Source organism: Falco peregrinus, chromosome 5, assembly GCF_023634155.1.
Source record: "Falco peregrinus isolate bFalPer1 chromosome 5, bFalPer1.pri, whole genome shotgun sequence".
In the NCBI taxonomy this organism is placed as follows: domain Eukaryota; kingdom Metazoa; phylum Chordata; class Aves; order Falconiformes; family Falconidae; genus Falco; species Falco peregrinus.
Genome location: NC_073725.1, coordinates 89,011,195 through 89,029,337, shown reverse-complemented (window position 1 = coordinate 89,029,337; position 18,143 = coordinate 89,011,195). Strand labels below are relative to the sequence as shown.

Genomic DNA, 18,143 nt, shown 5'->3' with positions numbered 1-18,143 from the left:
GAAGCTTAGAGGAGGAAGAGCAGAAGAGGAGGGACAGCACAACAAGGGAAGAAAAGCAAAGTACTCCCAAGAGGTATTTTGGGCCAGACAAAACTATTTAACTGCCATTAAAGCCAGTTAACCATTTCACTGGTGTACATCACCAAGTACACACTGGTGTGCTCGCACATCCCTGGTCAGCGCATGCAACAACTAGCTCCATTGCAGCAACGGATACCTCACGTACCTTGGCTAATTTTTCTCCATCTTCCCTTTTCACCACTCTGTCCTGGGCTGAATCCACCTGCCGACAGTAACGACAAAGAGCAATTTGGGATGATTTGAGAGGTCACCAGTAGGTGACCCCCACATCCCCTCAGACCCTCCCCCGCCTGTGGCTGCAGCCCGGCTCCATCACAGGACCACCAGGTGAGGAAGAGGAGGCTCTGGCAAAGCCACGCAGCCAGGCTCACCTTGTTCCCCAGTAGCATGAGGACCACGTCTTGCTGTGCGTATTCATGGATCTCTGTCAGCCAAGCCTGGAGAGAGACAGCCAGAGAGGGGGGTGGGCAGCAGCTCTGGAGGGAGGAGGAGGATGGGGAGCTGCCCCAGTACCGGGCACCCTCACTGGGAAAGGCTGTCGCCCCAAGCACTACCGGAGGGCGTTACGTGGACACAGGGAAGAGGGGGCTGGGGGTCAGAGGCAGAACGAAAGGCCCAGCTCAGAGCTCAGCTGTGCGGGTGGGGAGCTGCAGGCTGGGAGCAGCCGGTCCGCAGCCCCCGCAATTCAGCAGCACCCTGGGGAGAGGAGCTGCCCCTGCGGATCGGCAGGAGAAGCCAGCCAGCGACCAGGCTCCGAGGACACCCTTTCCCAGAGAGCCCTGTAGGCGAGTGGGCACCCCAGGGTGCCACTGAGTCCCCGGGGACCCACTTTGCCAAGCAAAGCCAGCGCTGTGCCTGCTGACCAGGTCCCCGTTTTCAAGGATAATGCAGCCTTTCATTCTGCAGCCCACTCTGTCTGACCACAGCCGCTTGTAGGACTTCAACCCAAACTCCCCCTCAGGTGAGACAGTCCAACTGTACCTTCTTTTGGAGGATAAGGCTGAGGGTTTGCTCTGGGACGTGCCCCATGCCCGTGTCCTGCACATGCTGCCCTCGTGCTGAGCACGCTCATCCCGGCAGGCTGAACCTGCCTCCCTGAGCCATGGGGTGACTTCCCTGCCCTCTAATCCATCCTAATCTAATCAAACCTGCCCTAATTCCCTGTAATCCCTGACCCCGCGGTGCGAGCAGCCGTTTGCTGCCTCCCGGGTGGGCAGCGCTGCTGCAGCCCGTGCCCCGGCTCCCAGTGCCGACACAGGGCTTGTGGCAAGTGCCAGGTGGTCCCCGCTCCACCACCGCTCCTTGCGCAGCAGCACCCTGCATCAGCACCCAGCATCAGCACCCTGCATCAGCACCCTGCCAGCCAGGGAAGTGAGGGATGATGCAGGATTAGAGCCTGTCACGGATGACACGCAGAAGCCCACCACATGTGGACGCAGCCCTGGGACCCCATGGCAGCCCAGCTGGGCTCAGGCCACTTGGATCCATTGATGGGCTGGTCCAAGGGACACTCAGTCACTTCTGACAAACCCTCTCGGCTCCCTCCTGGCACTGCTCCCCCTCCATCCCTCTTTCCAGCACCTTGCAAATGCCTTGGGTGCTCATTCTTCCCTGTGGGGCCGCGTGTGCCCCATGGACATCCCTCCCGTGTCCCCATGGGGCTGGGAGAGCTGATGCTGCAGGTGGGGCCACGTTACCCGGCAGTGTGAAACCTCCAAGTGATTATCAGTCTCATTGCAGCATCACCACCTCAGTGCAGACCCGCAGCCTGGTTAGCAACCAGCACTCGCTCTCCATTACGCCCGGCAGCAGATGCCTCTCCTTGAGCCAACCAGCTCCTCACAGGCTGGAAAATGCCACCACTGGCCAGTCCCAGCTTGCTGGAACCATTCCCAGTGCCAGTGACACGGGAGCAGGGTGGCAGGACTGTGGGCACAGGGCAGTGGCAGGCGCGGGGCTGCCGACAGAAGGATGCTCCAGGCATCCAGGACCAGGGAGTCAGGGGGTGGCAGATCACGGCTCCCTGCTCGGGGGTGTTAACGCCGCACAGCACCGCCTGTGCTATTGAACAGGGTGGTTTTGCAGGCGCGCAGCCTGCTCGCTGCAGACACACAGGGTGTACTCTGTGTCCAGGACATGAGCAATTACGTCCTATTCATTCAAGGCTAATTGCTCCCCGGCCTCACGGCACTGCCAGTGCTGGCGTGGGTGGCCCCCAGCAGCCACACGAGGAGGGGACTTCGAGGCCAGTCCTCCTGCTCACCCCCCCCCCCCAGCAACATGGCCACGAGCAGCATTTTTCTGCTCCCACTCCCAGATTTAACAGCCCTCTGCTCTGACACTGCTCCCCAGCACCCCTGAAGCACCCATGCGGGGGCTCAGGGTCAGCTGGGGGGGGCTGAGTCTGTGGGAAGGGGCAGGCTCAGGCAGCACAAGGAACCCCGCAGAAGCCGGCAGGAAGGGCAGGTCTGCTGGGGGCCAGGAGCATGCAGCAGGATGCGGCTCCCTCGCCTGCTCACGCCTGGCACTACGGCGGGCAGGGGCAATGCAGTGCCCAAGCCCAACCCGTTGGGACCCGAAGGTGCAGAGGAAGATGAGGGAGCATGCCACTCAGTAAAGCTGCCCATGCTCATTTACCACAGCAAGCTCTCCAGCCGGTGCTAATTACACGCAGCATTAATTTGCTGGTGAAGTGAATGTGTCACCCCTTTTCTTTGCTAAGAAAGGGAAAACCTTCTCCACCTGTCCTCTGGTGTCCTTGTAGGCAGACCCACCGTGAGACAGGTGCTCGGCATGAACTACAGCCCTTCTGGAAACAACTGTGGCTCTGACCCCCAACATGTGCCTCCTGCAGCACGTACCCCTGCCCAGCGCTGACCCACTGCGACCCAGCCCGTTGCAGGCAAGGGACATGCGGCAGGCGCTGGGGCGTGCTGCCGTACCTGGATGTTGTCGAACGACGCTTTGTTGGTGACATCGTAGAGGAGGAGCAGGGCTGCGGAGAGAGGGATGGAGCGTCAGTGCCAGTGCTGGGCAGCAGCACGACCAAGCCCATGGCTCAGCACCAGCTCTGTGCCCCTCCCCCACTGCAGGTCATGCCTGGGGATGTGGTTTTAAAGCCCCGCTGAGGTCCCTGCTGTAAAATCTTAAGCAACATGCTTAAATCTACCACAGGGAATGCCTTAAACTCCCAGTGTTTGCACCTTGACATGCAGAGGCTCCTCCATCCTTGACGGCTGCTCCCTACGGGGAAACCACTCCAGTGATTGCCGACTCACCTGGCCTGGAGTGGTGGCCCGGGGCCCTGAGGGCCGGGAAGCGGGGTGGCCGTGCTTACCATGGGCATCGCGGTAGTAGGCATGGGTGACGCTGCGGAAGCGCTCCTGCCCGGCCGTGTCCCAGATCTGGAAGGCAGATGGGAGCAGAGGGGTCAAGCCACGACCCGCCGCTGGGCAGGCAGAGGGACCGCCCGGCACCAAAACCAGCACCAAACCCAATGGCACGGTGCAACCCCAGGAAGCTTCTTCAGCCTTTTGCTTCTAGGGAGAGTAATAGGAAAAATGACAAGTGGAACAAATATTGAAGCAGCACCTCCTTGCTCCTCAGCACGGGGAGACGATGGTGCGTGGCAAAGGGCTCCCGACATGTTCCTTAATCGAAAAATCCATCTAGCAGATGGATGTGTGGGGACTCGTTAATTTAATTTATCAGTTTTTAATGCAGCAATACATTTGCAGAGTGCTACGGTGGTTCTCAGAGGAAGATCAGCGCTAATGTCTTTATTGAGCTCCGGGCAAAGGGGTCAGAGAAACAGTTGGGTCTCAGGGGGGACCGGAGCCGCTCTGGCTGGGGGCGGGGGGACACAAAACCTGCTGTGTGTCCTGCAGGCTGGATGCAGGCTGAGCCGGGGATGTGGATCCCTTCGGAGGATCTCCATCCCTCTCACCATCCTCTGGCTCTCCCAAAGCAGAAGCCACCTGGAAACGCCGGGCAAACCCCGCAGGTGCTGCTCTGGGCTCACCGACTCCAGCTGCAGTCACCAAGCAGTGAGGGGGCAGGGGGGCCGGGACGGGGGTTGCCATGATCCGACCAGCTCCCAGCTGGCTCCTGCCGAGGGGACAGAGCAGCTGAAACAGCTCATAAGGCTGTCCTGGGGTGGGAGAGGCGAAGGCAAAGGATGGAGATGGGGAACCTGCTTCTGGGGTGCCTCTCTGCCAAGGGGCTTTGGCCAGCCCCAAAACACCCAAGGAGGGGGGACGGACGGGGGGGGACGTGAGGGAGCTGTTACTGGGGCCACAGGGACGTACCTGCAGCTTCACCTTCACTCCATCCACTGTCAGCACCTTATTCTGAAAGAGAAGGGAAAGGCTGGTGAGGGGCAAGCATGGCTGTGGGATGCCGAGGACCCTGGGGAGATGCACACCCCAGCCCCCATCCCAGGCAGCATTTCCTCCCAAACCCTCGGGCTGAACTCCCCTCCCCGCTTTTTAAACTTGCATACATCGGTCCCGGTGCCTGTTGGAGACATCTGCACCCTGGCCCAGCCAGAAGCTCATTCCCTGCACCCACTGCAAGCTACAGATCTGTTTGGATACTTAAACCCTCGCGTCTGCAAGGCTGATTTAGTGCAGCGTGTGGCTCGGGCTAGAAGACCTCTGGCAATAAATTAATGAGCACCAGCATCCCATCTTAATGGCCTTCAAAAGGCACAGCCAACTACTCCATATTCCGTCAGCAACTTAAAAATAACTCCTCTTCCTGCCGTTTATACTCATTTTTCTCTCCATGAGCACTGGTTTCTCTCTGTTTTTGTTCCCCCCACACTCACAGTTTTGCTTGTTTTTAGCAGGAAAGGTGGGAAGGAGGAGATGCCCCTCCATGCTGCCCTGCGGGGCTTTCCCTGAAGCCAAGGGATACTTGGGAGCACCAGGAGCTGCCCCGCAGAGCAGGGAGCAGCGTGGGGGCCGTGGCGGGGAGCCCATCGTGCCCCTCTGGGTGGCTGTGCTGGCCAGCAAGGGCAGGGAACAGATCCTGACTGTGTCACAGAGCGACTGCCAGCCTGACAAGCTGCAGCAGGCTCTCCAAATACTAATCAAACGCAATCCTAAAGATCCAGCGGTCCCTGGGGAAGGAGCAGAGAAAAGATTAATTTGCCTGCTAGATCCACAGAAATTAGCACAGTAATTAGTAGGACGTGATGAAAACACAGCCAGGGAACAGCGCACCAGTGGGACGGGGCAGCTGTTTGCTGCTCTGGTGATGACCAGTTTAAATCCCATTTACTCCACAGCAGGCACATGTCCATGGGATGGCCAGGACTACCCAGAGCCTGGCTGGGCTCCACCAGCTCGGCCCTGCTCCCTGCCTTCCCCAGCACCGACCGGCAGGAGCACGGGCTCTGCCCTGGCTCACAGCCCCCAGCACTGGCCACACCACCAGCTCCAGTGCCACCAAAACCCTCCCAGGCAAACGGCAGCACACGTGTGCCGGGAGCCAGCCCCACGCATCCCGTGCCACTCGGCACCAAGTACCAGGCACCTTGGGATGCTGGTGCCCAGCATCACCCCACCAGGACGGTGCCGGTGAGGCTCCTGTTGCTGTTTCGATGTCCTTAACTAGGGCAGAGGGAGCATCTCGGCTCTTGCACATCTACACTCACCGAACAGCGAGGATACGGGCGAGGAGGAGAGGGCAGGAGTGAGCCAGAGTGCTAAATTTACAGTCTGCTAAAGCAGGCGCAGGGGAGACGATCACGGTTTATAAATACCTTCAAAAGCAACAACTGAGACGAGGGAGCAAAGTGATTCACAGCCTGGGAGCGGTAAAAATAGGCAGCCAGGCTGTGGGGTGGGAGAGCCAAAAAGCACTCGGGGAGCCAGCTGGGGGCTCGGGACTGGCTTGTCGTGCCCCATGCACAGACCTGAGGCTTTGCCCAGGGCACGAAGCCAGGGCTGCTGAAGGCTCAAAGTACTTTGAACCGAGGGTTCCCACTGCCACAAGGTGCTCACCGGCCCCTCGGCACGCCAGCTCCTGGGGGAGCACGGCCACGAGCCATCCCTGGGGTGGAAACACAGGCCACAGTGAACGCTGCTGAGAAAATCCAAGCAGAGGAGCACACCAGCAGACAGAACCATGCTGCCGGGCAGCCGTTTTGTGGGTGAGACAGGGCAGATTTACTTTCTGCAGAAGATCTGCTGTCTGAGCTCAGCTTGTCCCCCAAAACACCGGGTCCTGCCTGCAGGTCCTGGTGCCGCAGTGCTGGCACATGCCGTGAGGCACAGGGCTGGGAGCCCTGGGCTCTGCACGGTGCGATGCTCATCCAGATGCTGTCCCCCACCAGTGGCAACCAGCTGCCAAGCCACCAGCCGGGGACCATGCCAGGGGCTGCAGAGGGTGGAAAACACTCTGCATTTCCCCACTGGCCCCAGAGCTGCTCTGGATCTCAGCACAAGCACCAGCAGCCCTCACAGGTGACAAGGACACTTGGTGTGATGGTTGATGACAAGGGACAAGGACACTAGGAGCTTCACATCAAAACCAGCACCAAACAAGTGCCCTTCCCTGCACAGCCCCACCAGCACCTCCACCTCGGAGGAGAGTGCGCACCCAGGGGTGGCTGTGCCAAGGTGTGTGGCCGTGTCCCCAGTGTGGCCATGTTCCAGGGGTGACCAGCCAGTGGGAGCCAGGGGGAGGGAGGGAGAACATGGCCCCAGCCCTGAGCATGGACCAGCCAAGCCCAACAAAACACCAGGTGAGCAGCCAAAAACGCTGAAGCTCTGATGCTGCACCTCATGCACTGACCTCCACTTTAGGAACTTAATTAACAGTAAAGCTGGCAGCAGCAGGATTCATACTAATTGCGACTGACCTACATTCTAGTGGGGGGAAATGCTCAAACCTAATTAAAGCCTGCACGTGGACCCAGGTGCTGCTGGACCAGGCTGGGGAAAAAAAATGGATTCCCCAGGGTCTGGGTGTGGAAGAGAGCAGTGCTTCAGGGTGAGCAGTTGCAGAGATACTCCTGCAGGCAGCGGCCACAGCCAGAGCAGCAGCTCCTGCCTGCACCCCTGCCTGTACCCCTGCCTGCATCCCTGCCTGCCCCTGAGCACAGGGCAGCTGCAAAACAGCGGTGAAGAAGGCGAGCAGAAGGTGGGAGGAGTGGGGTGGGAAAAGGCAGGGGCTGCCGTCAGCAGCACACAGCAGCTCCCGCCAGTGCCACGTGAACCAGATGCCCAAGTCTTCCCCCACACCACGGCTAATAAACTTTCTAGCTTCCAATTATTACTGTTTTTTTTCAAGGAGCTGCAGTTCAATTCCATGCTCACAGCCCTTCAAAGGCACAGCTGGGGGGTTTAACTACCAATAAGCATCCAAAGACAAAAGACTTATGTGTGTCAGTGCAGTGAAACATGAAATACACTGCCAGGCCCAACAGCAAGGAGAGCGGTTGTGCTGCTCAAGGTTCATTCTCAATCTTGCACAGTTTAACATAATAGAGGTAATACTCACAGCAGGCCACCCGCTACAAAAGCGGGCAGGAAAGCCACCCCCACAACTCAGCTCTGTTGTTGCCCTTCACAATTTCAGTTTTTAATGTGTCCTTTTTCCTGGGGAGTCAACAATGTTATTAAAATATCTTCTAGCAGGGGATGCAGTAGAATGCCTGGAGTGCCTTTGTCGAAGGAACATGATGCTCGTAAGTTAAATAATCCTCAGGACGTCAGATAAATAAAGCTGGAACCTTACAGATGCAGGAAAAATTAAATTGCCAAGTGCAGATGGTCCTCAATTAAGAGCAGCATTAGCAACACACCAAGGGCGCTGCTGGCTGCAGCCCTGGCGTGATCCCGCCCCAGCGACTGCACAAGAGCAGCGGGTCAGAGGCAGAAAGGAGAGAGCAAAGGTGCCTGCGGTGGAGCAAAACCTGCTGCTCCCTGAAACACGCACCCTGCCATGGACGATGCTCCCACCCAAACCACTGCCCCCACTGCCGGGCTACTGCCCTGCTCGGCTCTCCAGGCACTGCTGAGTGGCTGCACTTTGGGTAATGCCGCTCCCCTGGTGCTGGTGAACCTCACCGGGAGCAACCGGTGCCTCCCGGCACAGCTGCAGGCGCCTGAGCCCACACTGGTGAAAACTATAACCCAGGGTCAGCAACCGCATGACAGCCTGGCCTCCCCCAAGCTTTTCCACGCATTAACTCATTAATTAAAAGCCTTAAAAATTAAATTGGATACATGGATTAGCTCACTTCATAATTAATCTGACAAATGGAAAGCTGCTGGCTGACATCATTCAGGCTCCAACCAGGGGAGCCCCTCACCTGGCTCCCCGGCGCCTCTGATGGGTGCTGGCTCCAGCGATGCTGCCTAGGAGCACCCACCAGCACCCACCCCCCAGAGCATCCCCCATGCGGGTGGGTGCTGCTCAGATGGCACATCCCAGGCACAGCCGCATAGGAGCGAGAGGAGATGGGCAGCGCTGGGGGCCTGGCTGAGGGACCGTGGTGCGCCCAGCCCGCAGCCCCGCTTCTCCCCAAACTGTTGGCGTTGTTGCCTGGAAAGGAGGAGAGGAGAGGAACCCCGGGGCTGCGGGGGTACCGGCAGGGGTGAGGGTACCCGTCCCTGTCGCTGCTGCCAGGGGCTGCAGCTGTGCCAGCGCCTGTGCCGCAGCAGGCTGATCCCCAGTGCTGGCGGGGTTCTGGCCCCTGGCCACCTCCATCTCCACTTTTATGATGGAAAGAAAAAAACCCCGCCAAATGTCATTAGTGTGCTTTGGAGGCAGCCCCTGCGGCCAACCAGGGGCGAGTTCCTGCAAAAAGGGGAAAAAATTGCATTAGCGAAAATACATCAAACCTGACCGAAGGCGGCTGGGCACTGGCTGGGTTAATTAGCGGCAGTAACGGCTCTGCTGTGGGCTGCGGGGCTGGCAGTGCCACCACTCAGCAAACCTCACCAGGGTGCACACTGTCAGGTCCCCATCGCTGTGGGGAGCGGGCAATACTTTGGGCATCCCTTTATGTTAGGAACCCAGGAAAAGAACTGCAGCACAGCAGGGGCGAGCTGGCTGAAGGGACGCTGGGGGACCCCAGTCCTGTGCCAAGGCAGGACCTGGATCCAAATTCCCACTCGGCAAAGCCCAAGGAGCCCCTGCCTCTGTGTGCACAAAATGCTCCTGTGCTGGGAGGAACTGCGCTGCAGTTGTGATGGGGCTACAGCAGACAGACAAACACCACCTCCAAAAGTGGCTGCAAAAATAGATTAAGGATCGATGTGGAAATCTGCCCAAACCAGCAGGACACTGCATTAAATTTGCTCACTAAAACCCTGAAGTTTTCCCACATACGTGTGTGCCACTGCCAGCAAGCTGGTCCTGGTGGCTCAGCATCTTCTCCAGCCACAGCAGCCTGGCTCAGGGACAGCCCGGCCCCTCGCCAAGGTCAGGGCTCCAGAAGCAGCCCCCCTTTCTGCTCCCTTGCTACAAGCAGGTCTGTAAAACCTTGGTCCCTCAAAATTAAAGGAGCCAAATTGGGTGATTTTTGAAACTGAAAATGAGAACATTTCATTTTCATTTGAGAAAACAAAAAAAAAACCAAACCAAACCACCAAAATGCAACCCCAAAACAAAACCAAACTGGCCAACATAGCCTGCCCAGAGGGGGGGTGCTGGGATGCTAGGACACGGGTCTGCCTCGGGTATGGACCATCCGAGCAGGCTCCACTGTGGAGCTGGAGCTTCTCTGAGTCTCCAGCCATGCATTATTTACAGCCTGGGTACAACCCCGGCATGGCACAGGGAGGACGACAGCAGCTCAGCACGAGCCCAGGGCCCCCGGGGGGGCACCCGGCAGGTTTGGCCTCTGCACCCCCAGCTGCGGGCTTCAGCAGCTGCACCCGGCAGCCCGGCACGGTGCCAGGGCGAGCACCACGCACAGCCATGCCCAAGGCCACCACAGCGAGCCCGACCTCCAGGAAAATGCTGCCCGGGGATTTTGTTGGTGCCACTGCCCCGGCAGCAGCTGGTTTTAAAACCTCCTGTTATTGCTGCTTGGGGGGTACCCGAAGGGATGAGAGCGGGAGGTGATATTGCTTGAGGACCAGCACTTCCGAAATCATGATCTGTTCAGCAAGACAATCAGTAAACAGGAATAAATATTTAAGTTTCAGCAACCATAAGCAGAGACCAGAGCAACAAGAAAGCAGCGCTAAGCTCTTCTCTTGACTTCGCACAGGATTTCAAAGCCCGGTATGGCAGGGCTGCTCATGGTGCAGTGCACACATTCCTCCTGCCACGAAGCACCTCGCTGGAGCATGCAGCCAGCCCACCACCCCCAGCTCGGGAAAAACCCTTTTCAGAAGCACATTCCCTGCAAGAGAGGGGAGAGAACAGCCTGGCATGGTGCTGGAGCCTGCGGAAAGCTGCTGGGGATGGGGAGAGTGGGGCAGGGACGCGATATGGATGCAAGGATGTGCCACGGTGTGGCTGGATGTGGCCCTGCTCCAGCCGTTCTGAGTTCCACTGGAGGATGGCCCAGGTACTGGGAAACATCTTCAGTGATCACCCTCCTCCTCAGCTGCGGAGCAGCTGTCCCATCATCAGCAATGTGCCCAAGCAGCCCTGCACGCATCCTTGGGGACGCCTGGGGAGACCCGGGGAGGCAGTGCACCCCACCACGGCTCCCTGTGCCTCGTCCCATAAATCCTCTGGCCACAGAGAAAACCTGACCATTCATCTTCCAGGGCAGGTGATTAATTTCCTCAGCAGCTCTGTGCATTTGCACTCTGCAGCTAAGAATAGAAACTTCTGACTTGTTTTTTTTCCCCCCAGGACTTGCACACTCCTGCCTGCAGCAGAGATGCTCCAGCACAGCCACGGATTCCCGGTGCCAAGATCCTTTCAGAAACGGTAGCGTGTCGGTGCTCACCGCTCAGGCCAACAGCAGACCCCACAAAAAGCAGACTAACGTGGCACCTTGCAGCAGACAGCACTTCTGATCTGCTCTGCTGCTGGAGCTGGCCCTACATGCCCTCCATCCTCCTCCTCCGAGGGGTCACCCCACCGTGACCCCTCTCCCGCTGCATGCCGGGTTCTGGCCAGGGCACAACCATCCCCACACGCTGCAGGCGAGGTGGGAGAAGCCACAAGCTCTGCCCTGTATAAATCACCCCAACCTGCGGTCTCCAGGTGGGCACAGACCCTCTGCGTGCCCTGCAGAGCCCCTCGCCTCCATGGGCAGCGCAGCCCCTTCCCCTCACCCTGTGGCACTCAGCGAACCCTGAGGGACGTCTGCAGCACTAGTCTTTGTCAAAAGCCAGCCATGTCCACTACATTAAAACACTATTAACATCTCCCTGGCTGCCAGCCCTGCAGGAGATAAGAGTCAAGGCTCTTGTTAGAGCAGACACACTGAAGAATTAGTGACTTATCATCTTCTGTTCACATCAGTCTGCAAATAAAAGGTTTTTCTGGCAAGAAGAGAACCCTGTCTTAGGGACAGATTAGAGGTAAGAGGATCTGGTTAGGATCATGGATTTCAAAATAAAGTCAGGCTCTGCTTCTTGGCATTGCCCGTGGCAGCCGTGTCCTGCAGCCAGCCAGCTCCTGGCACTGGTGGAGCCGAGTGGGGTGGGTGATGCTTCACTCCCCAGCCTGGCTGCTCCCCTGAACAGCAAGGAGTGTGCCTGGGATGACCAAGGGCACAGTTCCTTCGAGTAGGCACAGCCAGACCAGGCTCAGGCTAGTGACGCTTTTAAGCCCGACAGGCAGGAGACGTGGCCGTGCGAGGCTTTCAGACGTCCCCGCCACGCTGGGGCGAGCCTGTGCCCCCAGCCCCACAGGCAGCTAGGGAAACTGGGGCTTCCACCCTTAAAAATCCACAAGACAGGATCTGCTACGGCTGCCCTGGAGACCAGCCACACCACCAAAAAGGAGCAGGCAGAGGAAGGCTGCAGCCCATCCCTGCAGCTCCCGGGACCTCGGGTCCCGGCATCGGATGGAGCCCACAGCTGCATCCCCCCTCCCCACCTGGGGCCAGGCTGTGGCAGCTCCCCCACCACCCTGGGCTGCATTACTCACCCCTTCCATCTCTTTTTTTTTTTTTACTTTATAATAGAAGAGATATTTTTAAAATTATTTGTGCTTACTTCTAAACCAGGCCGCCTTGGAAACAAAGGGGGCAGCGATGGCTCACGCAGACCTGTGCCAATGCCGAGAATAAGTAACGTGGCGCTCAACGTATTTATCTTCATTTTCTTCATCAAGGACATACTGCACTGCAAAGCGGAACAGGAATCTCTACAGAGCATTTATTGCGATATCATTTCTCATTTACAGCAAACACAGCGCCTGTCAATGCCGTGAGAATGAAAAATAGGTCATCAATTACTGTTATATGGGGAATTGTTTAATCTGGGGGGGAAATAAAGCCTTGCACAAGTTTTACGATCTTAAAGGCCTTTTCCAACCTAAACAATTCTACGTTGAAGAAGCCAGTCCTTGTGCCAGAAGTGCCGTTGTACCCAGCACTCCCACCCCAGCTGCCTCACTGCTCACCGGCCTCCCACCCTGTGCTTCACACTTGCCACAGCCCCGGTGACCACAGCCAGTCACGGGCTATGCACCCTGGCCCCACATCCTCCATCCTCCGCCACCTCCAAAGATGATAAATAGGACGATCCCTGCAGAAAAGCCACCCCAGAAAGGAGGGGACGTGATCTCAACTCAGCCTAGTTGTGTCCAGCCACAGGGTCCCAGGAATTGCATTCGAGCCCTGCACCAGCTGTCTCACTTCCATTAGGAAAGATTAATTTTTCCTGGTGTTATGCTTGGTCCAAGCATTTACCATTTGGCTTATCTCTGTCTAAAGAATATCATAATTCGGTTTTGGAGTTACAAAAGCAGCCCTCTGGGCAGCCCTGCCTGCCCTCGGTGTGATCCTGGCTATAAAACACAGCTCTCCTGGAGGCAGTGGGGTCACTGTGGTGGGAGGAAAATGCTGCTGAGAAAGGCTCGGCGCTTCCAGCCACCAGGATCTGCCATGCACGGTGCAGCATGGTGTGTGCAATTAGCTGTACCTGTACCTGCAGGTTACAGGGCTTCTTCATATCAGAGGGACGGCACCTAAAGGGATGGAAACCTGCCCAAAGTTTCAGAGAAGATTTTTGCAATCCAATTAAAAAAAAGTCAGGTCTCAATATCCAGCAGCAAACATCCTGGCAGCATCTGGCAGTAACACAGCATCTTCTGCAGGCAACATTGCAAAGAGCATTATTGAATAGCACTTGTCATCCCTAAAAAAAATAAAAAAAAAAAAAAAATTCCCCGAAAACCTGACAAACGAATCTGTAGGTTTTTATCACACACATGCACACACATCCTTCAGCTGCAGCCAAGGCAGACAGCTCCTGCTGCACAGCAAACCCGAGTCCAGCTGCAAAGGATGGAAGGAAAACAGAGTAGCTGAACAACTGTAATGGGATTTTCTAAAGTCCGCACGAGTCCAGTGAGCGCCAGGGAATGGCACATGTCAGGCCTTGGTGCTCATGGACGCCCCAGCCCATTTCTGCCGCGGTGCAGCAGCTCCTGTGCACGGGGCAGGGCGGTGGCAGCAAGGGCTGAAGCGCGGTGAGCCCCGGCCCCCTCCCCACAGCACAGGACCCCCCCTCAGCCCTGTGGTTTCTTTCCAAAGTCCAAGTGACCAAACCAACCCTAAAACTAGCACAGCTCCTGCTGGCAAACTGACACCCTAAGTGCAGACGTTCCCCAGAAAACACCAGATGAAAATCTGCAGAGAAGCGTGGGCAGCCCCTGTCACCGCAGGGTCACTGTCACCTTTGCATGCTGGACGTGCTGACCGTGCTGTGCCAGCACGCTCACACCAGGGCGAAACGTGCCCTGGAGACAGCGAGGTGCTGAGGAAGCGTGGCACGCTCGGCACAGCGCCAGCACTTCCACGCTGCGCTGCCAAAACCACCCCAGTCAGGCAAACCAGTCTGTTTAAACCAACACCAGTGGTTGTGCTCCCAGCACCAGGCAAGGCTGTGCCGGGCAGCAGAGCACGGCTGAAAGCCAGGACCGTGCGGGGCAATCACCCGGGGAGGTGAAACAGCCGGAATCCTCCCACCGCGGGCACCGGGCGATGCGGGCGGCAGCACCAGGCTGGGAGGGCAGGGCAAGCGTGCTCCCGGACAGCCAGGCGCTGCTGCAGGCACAGGCGCTGGCAAATAAAACGGAACCAAAACCCACACACAGGTGCCTCTGGTTTTTTGTTGGACCAGGGAGATCCCTCAAAACGCTCGACTGCAGCCAGCAACTCAAGCCAGAGCGGCCGGTCCTCCAGAGAGGATTCCCATGTCTGTGCCGAGCCGCAGGGCTGATTCCCTGAAGAGTCAGCCGGGCCCCGGGGCTGCACCGCTCCCCACTCCCCTCCCTCAGCAAGACCCCCGGCACTGCCAGCCCACCGAGCCTTTGCAAGCGGTTTGACCTCATGCGTGTATTATTCAGGAGGGAACAACACATCTGCCATGCATTAACGCTTGCTCGGGAATTAAGTTATTTTAGGCATTGTCAAGTACTTCTCACATTAATTCATGCACATTTATCAGTGCAGCACATTAATATATTAAGAAAGTTCGGGCTGAACTGCAATCCTACTTGCCGAACCGCGGCCCTGCAGGGAGCTGCCTCGCTGAGCTGCGATCTACCCTGAAGCAAAGGGGTACGGCACGCACCCCTGTTGGGGCAAGACCCAGCTCTCCAAGTTCAGCTCCTCATCACTAAATTGAATGCTCTCAGTGCTGTGCACCATGGCACAGGACCACGGCTGGCACCGCTCTTTGATTTTTGTGCATGTTCTGCATCCCGGAGCAGGGTGATGCTGCAGGAGCTGGTCCCTTCCCAGGAAAGGTGCTGCAGCAGAGTGCCAAGCACAACGCTCAGGCCTGGGAGTGCTTGTCCCCTGCAGCAGATCATGCTCCAGCGCCGTTGTGCTGGCACATTTTGGGTGTTTCTAGCCCTGCAGCTCTCTTGGGTCAGCAAAGCCTGAGGAGAGGCAGCAGCAATGAGCATCCCAGCACATGCTGCTGTTTAGCCGAGCACCACGTACCTACTGCAGTGACAGCAGGGACAGGGAGAGAGGACGGTCTCCTTCTTTTATTCCCCCTCCTCACAACACAAACCTCTGGTCTGGGGCAGAGAAAAGTGGGGTCACCCCTCTTAGGGCTCTGGCTCCCCCAGTTCTGCCACTGCTGTTTGCTGCTGTGCCTGCACCGTGGCAATGTGCTGCAGGGATGCCCCACAGAGATGCTCCATGGCAATACACTGCAGGGATGGGCTGCAGGGATGCCCCGTGGCAAGGCACCACTGGTATGCACCACGAGGATGCACGGCAGCACCCCTTCTCCCAGACACAGTGCAGCAGGGTTCACTGGGAAGCAATTCCCAGCCCTGCCCTGGTCCCATCACATCAGCCACATTTTCCGAAGCCATGTCGGCAAACTGGCAGGTCTAGGGAAGGAGTTGGGGAAGGAGCCTCCTGAGTGGGAGGACAGCGTGCCTGCGGGGCTCAGGGCCCAGCACCGTTCAAGCCGCTCAGGGCTGGCTTCAGGTCGCGTCTGCCTCGGCACTTAAAGGAAAAAGAAAAGCCCACTCATCTTAAACCTGGGATGCGTGATCTCCCGGGAACGCTCTTCTTTCCGAAAGCACTGACTCACGGGAGCCCAAGGAAGCCCACACCCACAGCGTGACGGCTTGAGATGCTGCACAGCCCCGACCCCACTCCCTCCACACCCCATGAGCACCCAGCACCCCACGGCCCCTCAGACCTTATGGAAACACCCAAGAATGCACAGTTACAGCAGAAAACAAATGCAACTGGTGATGGCTGCCAAGGGTGGCATGGCACAGCCATCACAGCACTGGGGTCCCCCTCCCAGCCCTGCCCTGCTGCTCTGCCCAGCCTGGAGGGGCTAGCGCTGCCATGCTGGTGCCACGGGGGTGCACGGGCACACGGCACGGTGGGCTCGCTCCCAGAAAGCCGCAACCCTACCAACCCAGCCGCTGCCAGTCCTTCCCTGAGGCTGGCACAGCTTAGGGCTGCGTGGGCTGGCCGGCACTGCTGCCAAAACCCGCGCCGCGCTCTAAAAATTGACACTGAGAGTAGCAACAATCCCTCGGTGTTTCCGCTGAGGCACGTGGCAAACGGGGCAATGCCGAACACAGTGAGCCGGCGGGGGCTCTGCAGCCAGTGGGGTGGGAGGGCAGGTACCCAGCCACGCTGGCGAAATGATGCCATCAACCCCAGAGAAACAGCTACCGCCCTGCAGCCCCCAACAGCTGTGTGCTTAAGACTGGGGGGGGGAGTAAACCCAAACAAATGAAAGCCCAGCCATCTGGCTGCACAAGTAGTGGGAAGGGCTCCCTGCGCACCCAGGAAAGGGACTGGACTGACCCTGCACCACCTGGGGCACTGAACCCCTGTTGCAGGATGGATGCTCATCCCAGGACCAGCCCCCTCCAACAAGGGGCTCCCCAGAGAGGGTCTTTGCTACAAACACCGCAGCACCGAGACTGGGCTGAATTATTCATCCAGCCACGAAAGTTGTGTTTTTCTTAGTCACAGGCTCAGAGGAAGCAGTGAGGCACAGAGGCGCTGGCGGGGACCTGCTGCCGTCGAGTGGCATGAGGGAAGCAAAACCCGGCAATTTGGATCAAATTCAGCATCACTGTCCAACAGAGGGAACGGTCATTGCCAGTGGGGGTCTGAGTTCACCGTGGGCGCTGGGACTCCCTGGATGCCTCCAGCAGCCTCCTACACTTGGCTTTGGGGGGAAGAAAAAAAAAATTAAAACCATTAACAGGGAGTTGTTTCAAGGTTGAGAGCAAAGGGCACAGGTGTGCCGACACCAGCTGCTCTCCCTGGCACTACCAGGAGCCGAGGTCGGTCCAGCCCCATTATCGAGGAGGAGCAGGAGCATCGGCGCTGGGGCAGAAGCCCTCGCTCCTGGCACACATCGCACACGTCGGCGGCTCACTAATAACCACGTTAATGCCATAAAATGATGCGCGTCGGATGGCGGTGGCGGGGGGGGGGGCAGCCGCACGGTTGCCGTGGCAACGTACGTTCGCACAAGCAAAGCTGGAGAAGCCAAAGCCTCCATTTCCCCAGCGTGTCACTTGGACCCAGAACATCACGGCTTGGCAGGGAGAAGGGGAACATCCCGAGACACGGGCAGGCTGGAACAGGGCTGCCAAGGGCTGGCTGGCCACAGGCAGGCCGCTCCGCAGCGTCTGACCCAGGCAGGTCTGGCTGCACTGATGCAGCTGGGCACAGCTCCCCTCCTTTCAATAAATTAAATACAAAACCCCCACGCAAAATGAAACAAAGCCTGTCCAGGTGTTCACAACAGGACCGGCTGCATCCTCAGAAACGTGCTGCTGGCCTTACAGCCCCTAGAAGACAAGCTTTCCTGCCTGCTGACCCACCTGCAGGCAGCACTGACCCCAGACCACAAACCCCCTCCCCAGGCTGAAACCCTGAAGCAGCACCGAGGCCCCCAGACCTTTGTCAGGCTTCTCCCTGCACCGAGAGCCATGGACAGGGGGTAACGGGCATCACCCTTTAAAGCAGAAGGGCCACAATCTCCCAACACATATCAGTTATGATGAGGGAAAAATACTTTTTCCAATGCAAGCATAAAGATTTAATATTTGCTGTTGCTTTTGAGAGGTTCTCCAGTTCTTCAGGGCAATGACTCTGATAGAAAATGCTGTATGCCTCTGTTAGACTACCAAAGCGGCACCGCTCCGCTGGAGACCCCTCGCCCGGGGAGCAGGAGCAGCCCCACCTCTCCGGGATGCAGCCAGCAGCACGTACAGCGGCACCGCGGCTTTGCTCCCCTTCTCACTGGGCTGTGCGTGGGGCCCCACCAACAAAATGTTTTGCTTCCAAGGGCTCTGCAGGTATACGAGCCCTTGATCCCTAAATTTCCCCATTGCCATAGGAACACCGTCCCCCCACTGCCAGCCAAGGACAAGAGGACAACTGCCCAGACACACACCATGTG

At 57.9% G+C, this 18,143-nt stretch overlaps 1 protein-coding gene across 1 annotated transcript in view; it reads right to left on the bottom strand.

The window, feature by feature from the left end:
- The window catches only part of RAB26 (RAB26, member RAS oncogene family), a 31,205-nt gene that overhangs the window by 1,719 nt on the left and 11,343 nt on the right, over positions 1 to 18,143 (bottom strand). The window contains exons 3-7 of the mRNA XM_055806746.1: positions 4,389 to 4,430; positions 3,419 to 3,485; positions 3,024 to 3,076; positions 453 to 518; positions 227 to 283 (exon numbers count right to left, since the gene is read on the bottom strand). Of these exons, the coding sequence (XP_055662721.1) occupies positions 227 to 283; positions 453 to 518; positions 3,024 to 3,076; positions 3,419 to 3,485; positions 4,389 to 4,430 (285 nt within the window). The remainder of the gene's footprint in view (positions 1 to 226; positions 284 to 452; positions 519 to 3,023; positions 3,077 to 3,418; positions 3,486 to 4,388; positions 4,431 to 18,143) is intronic.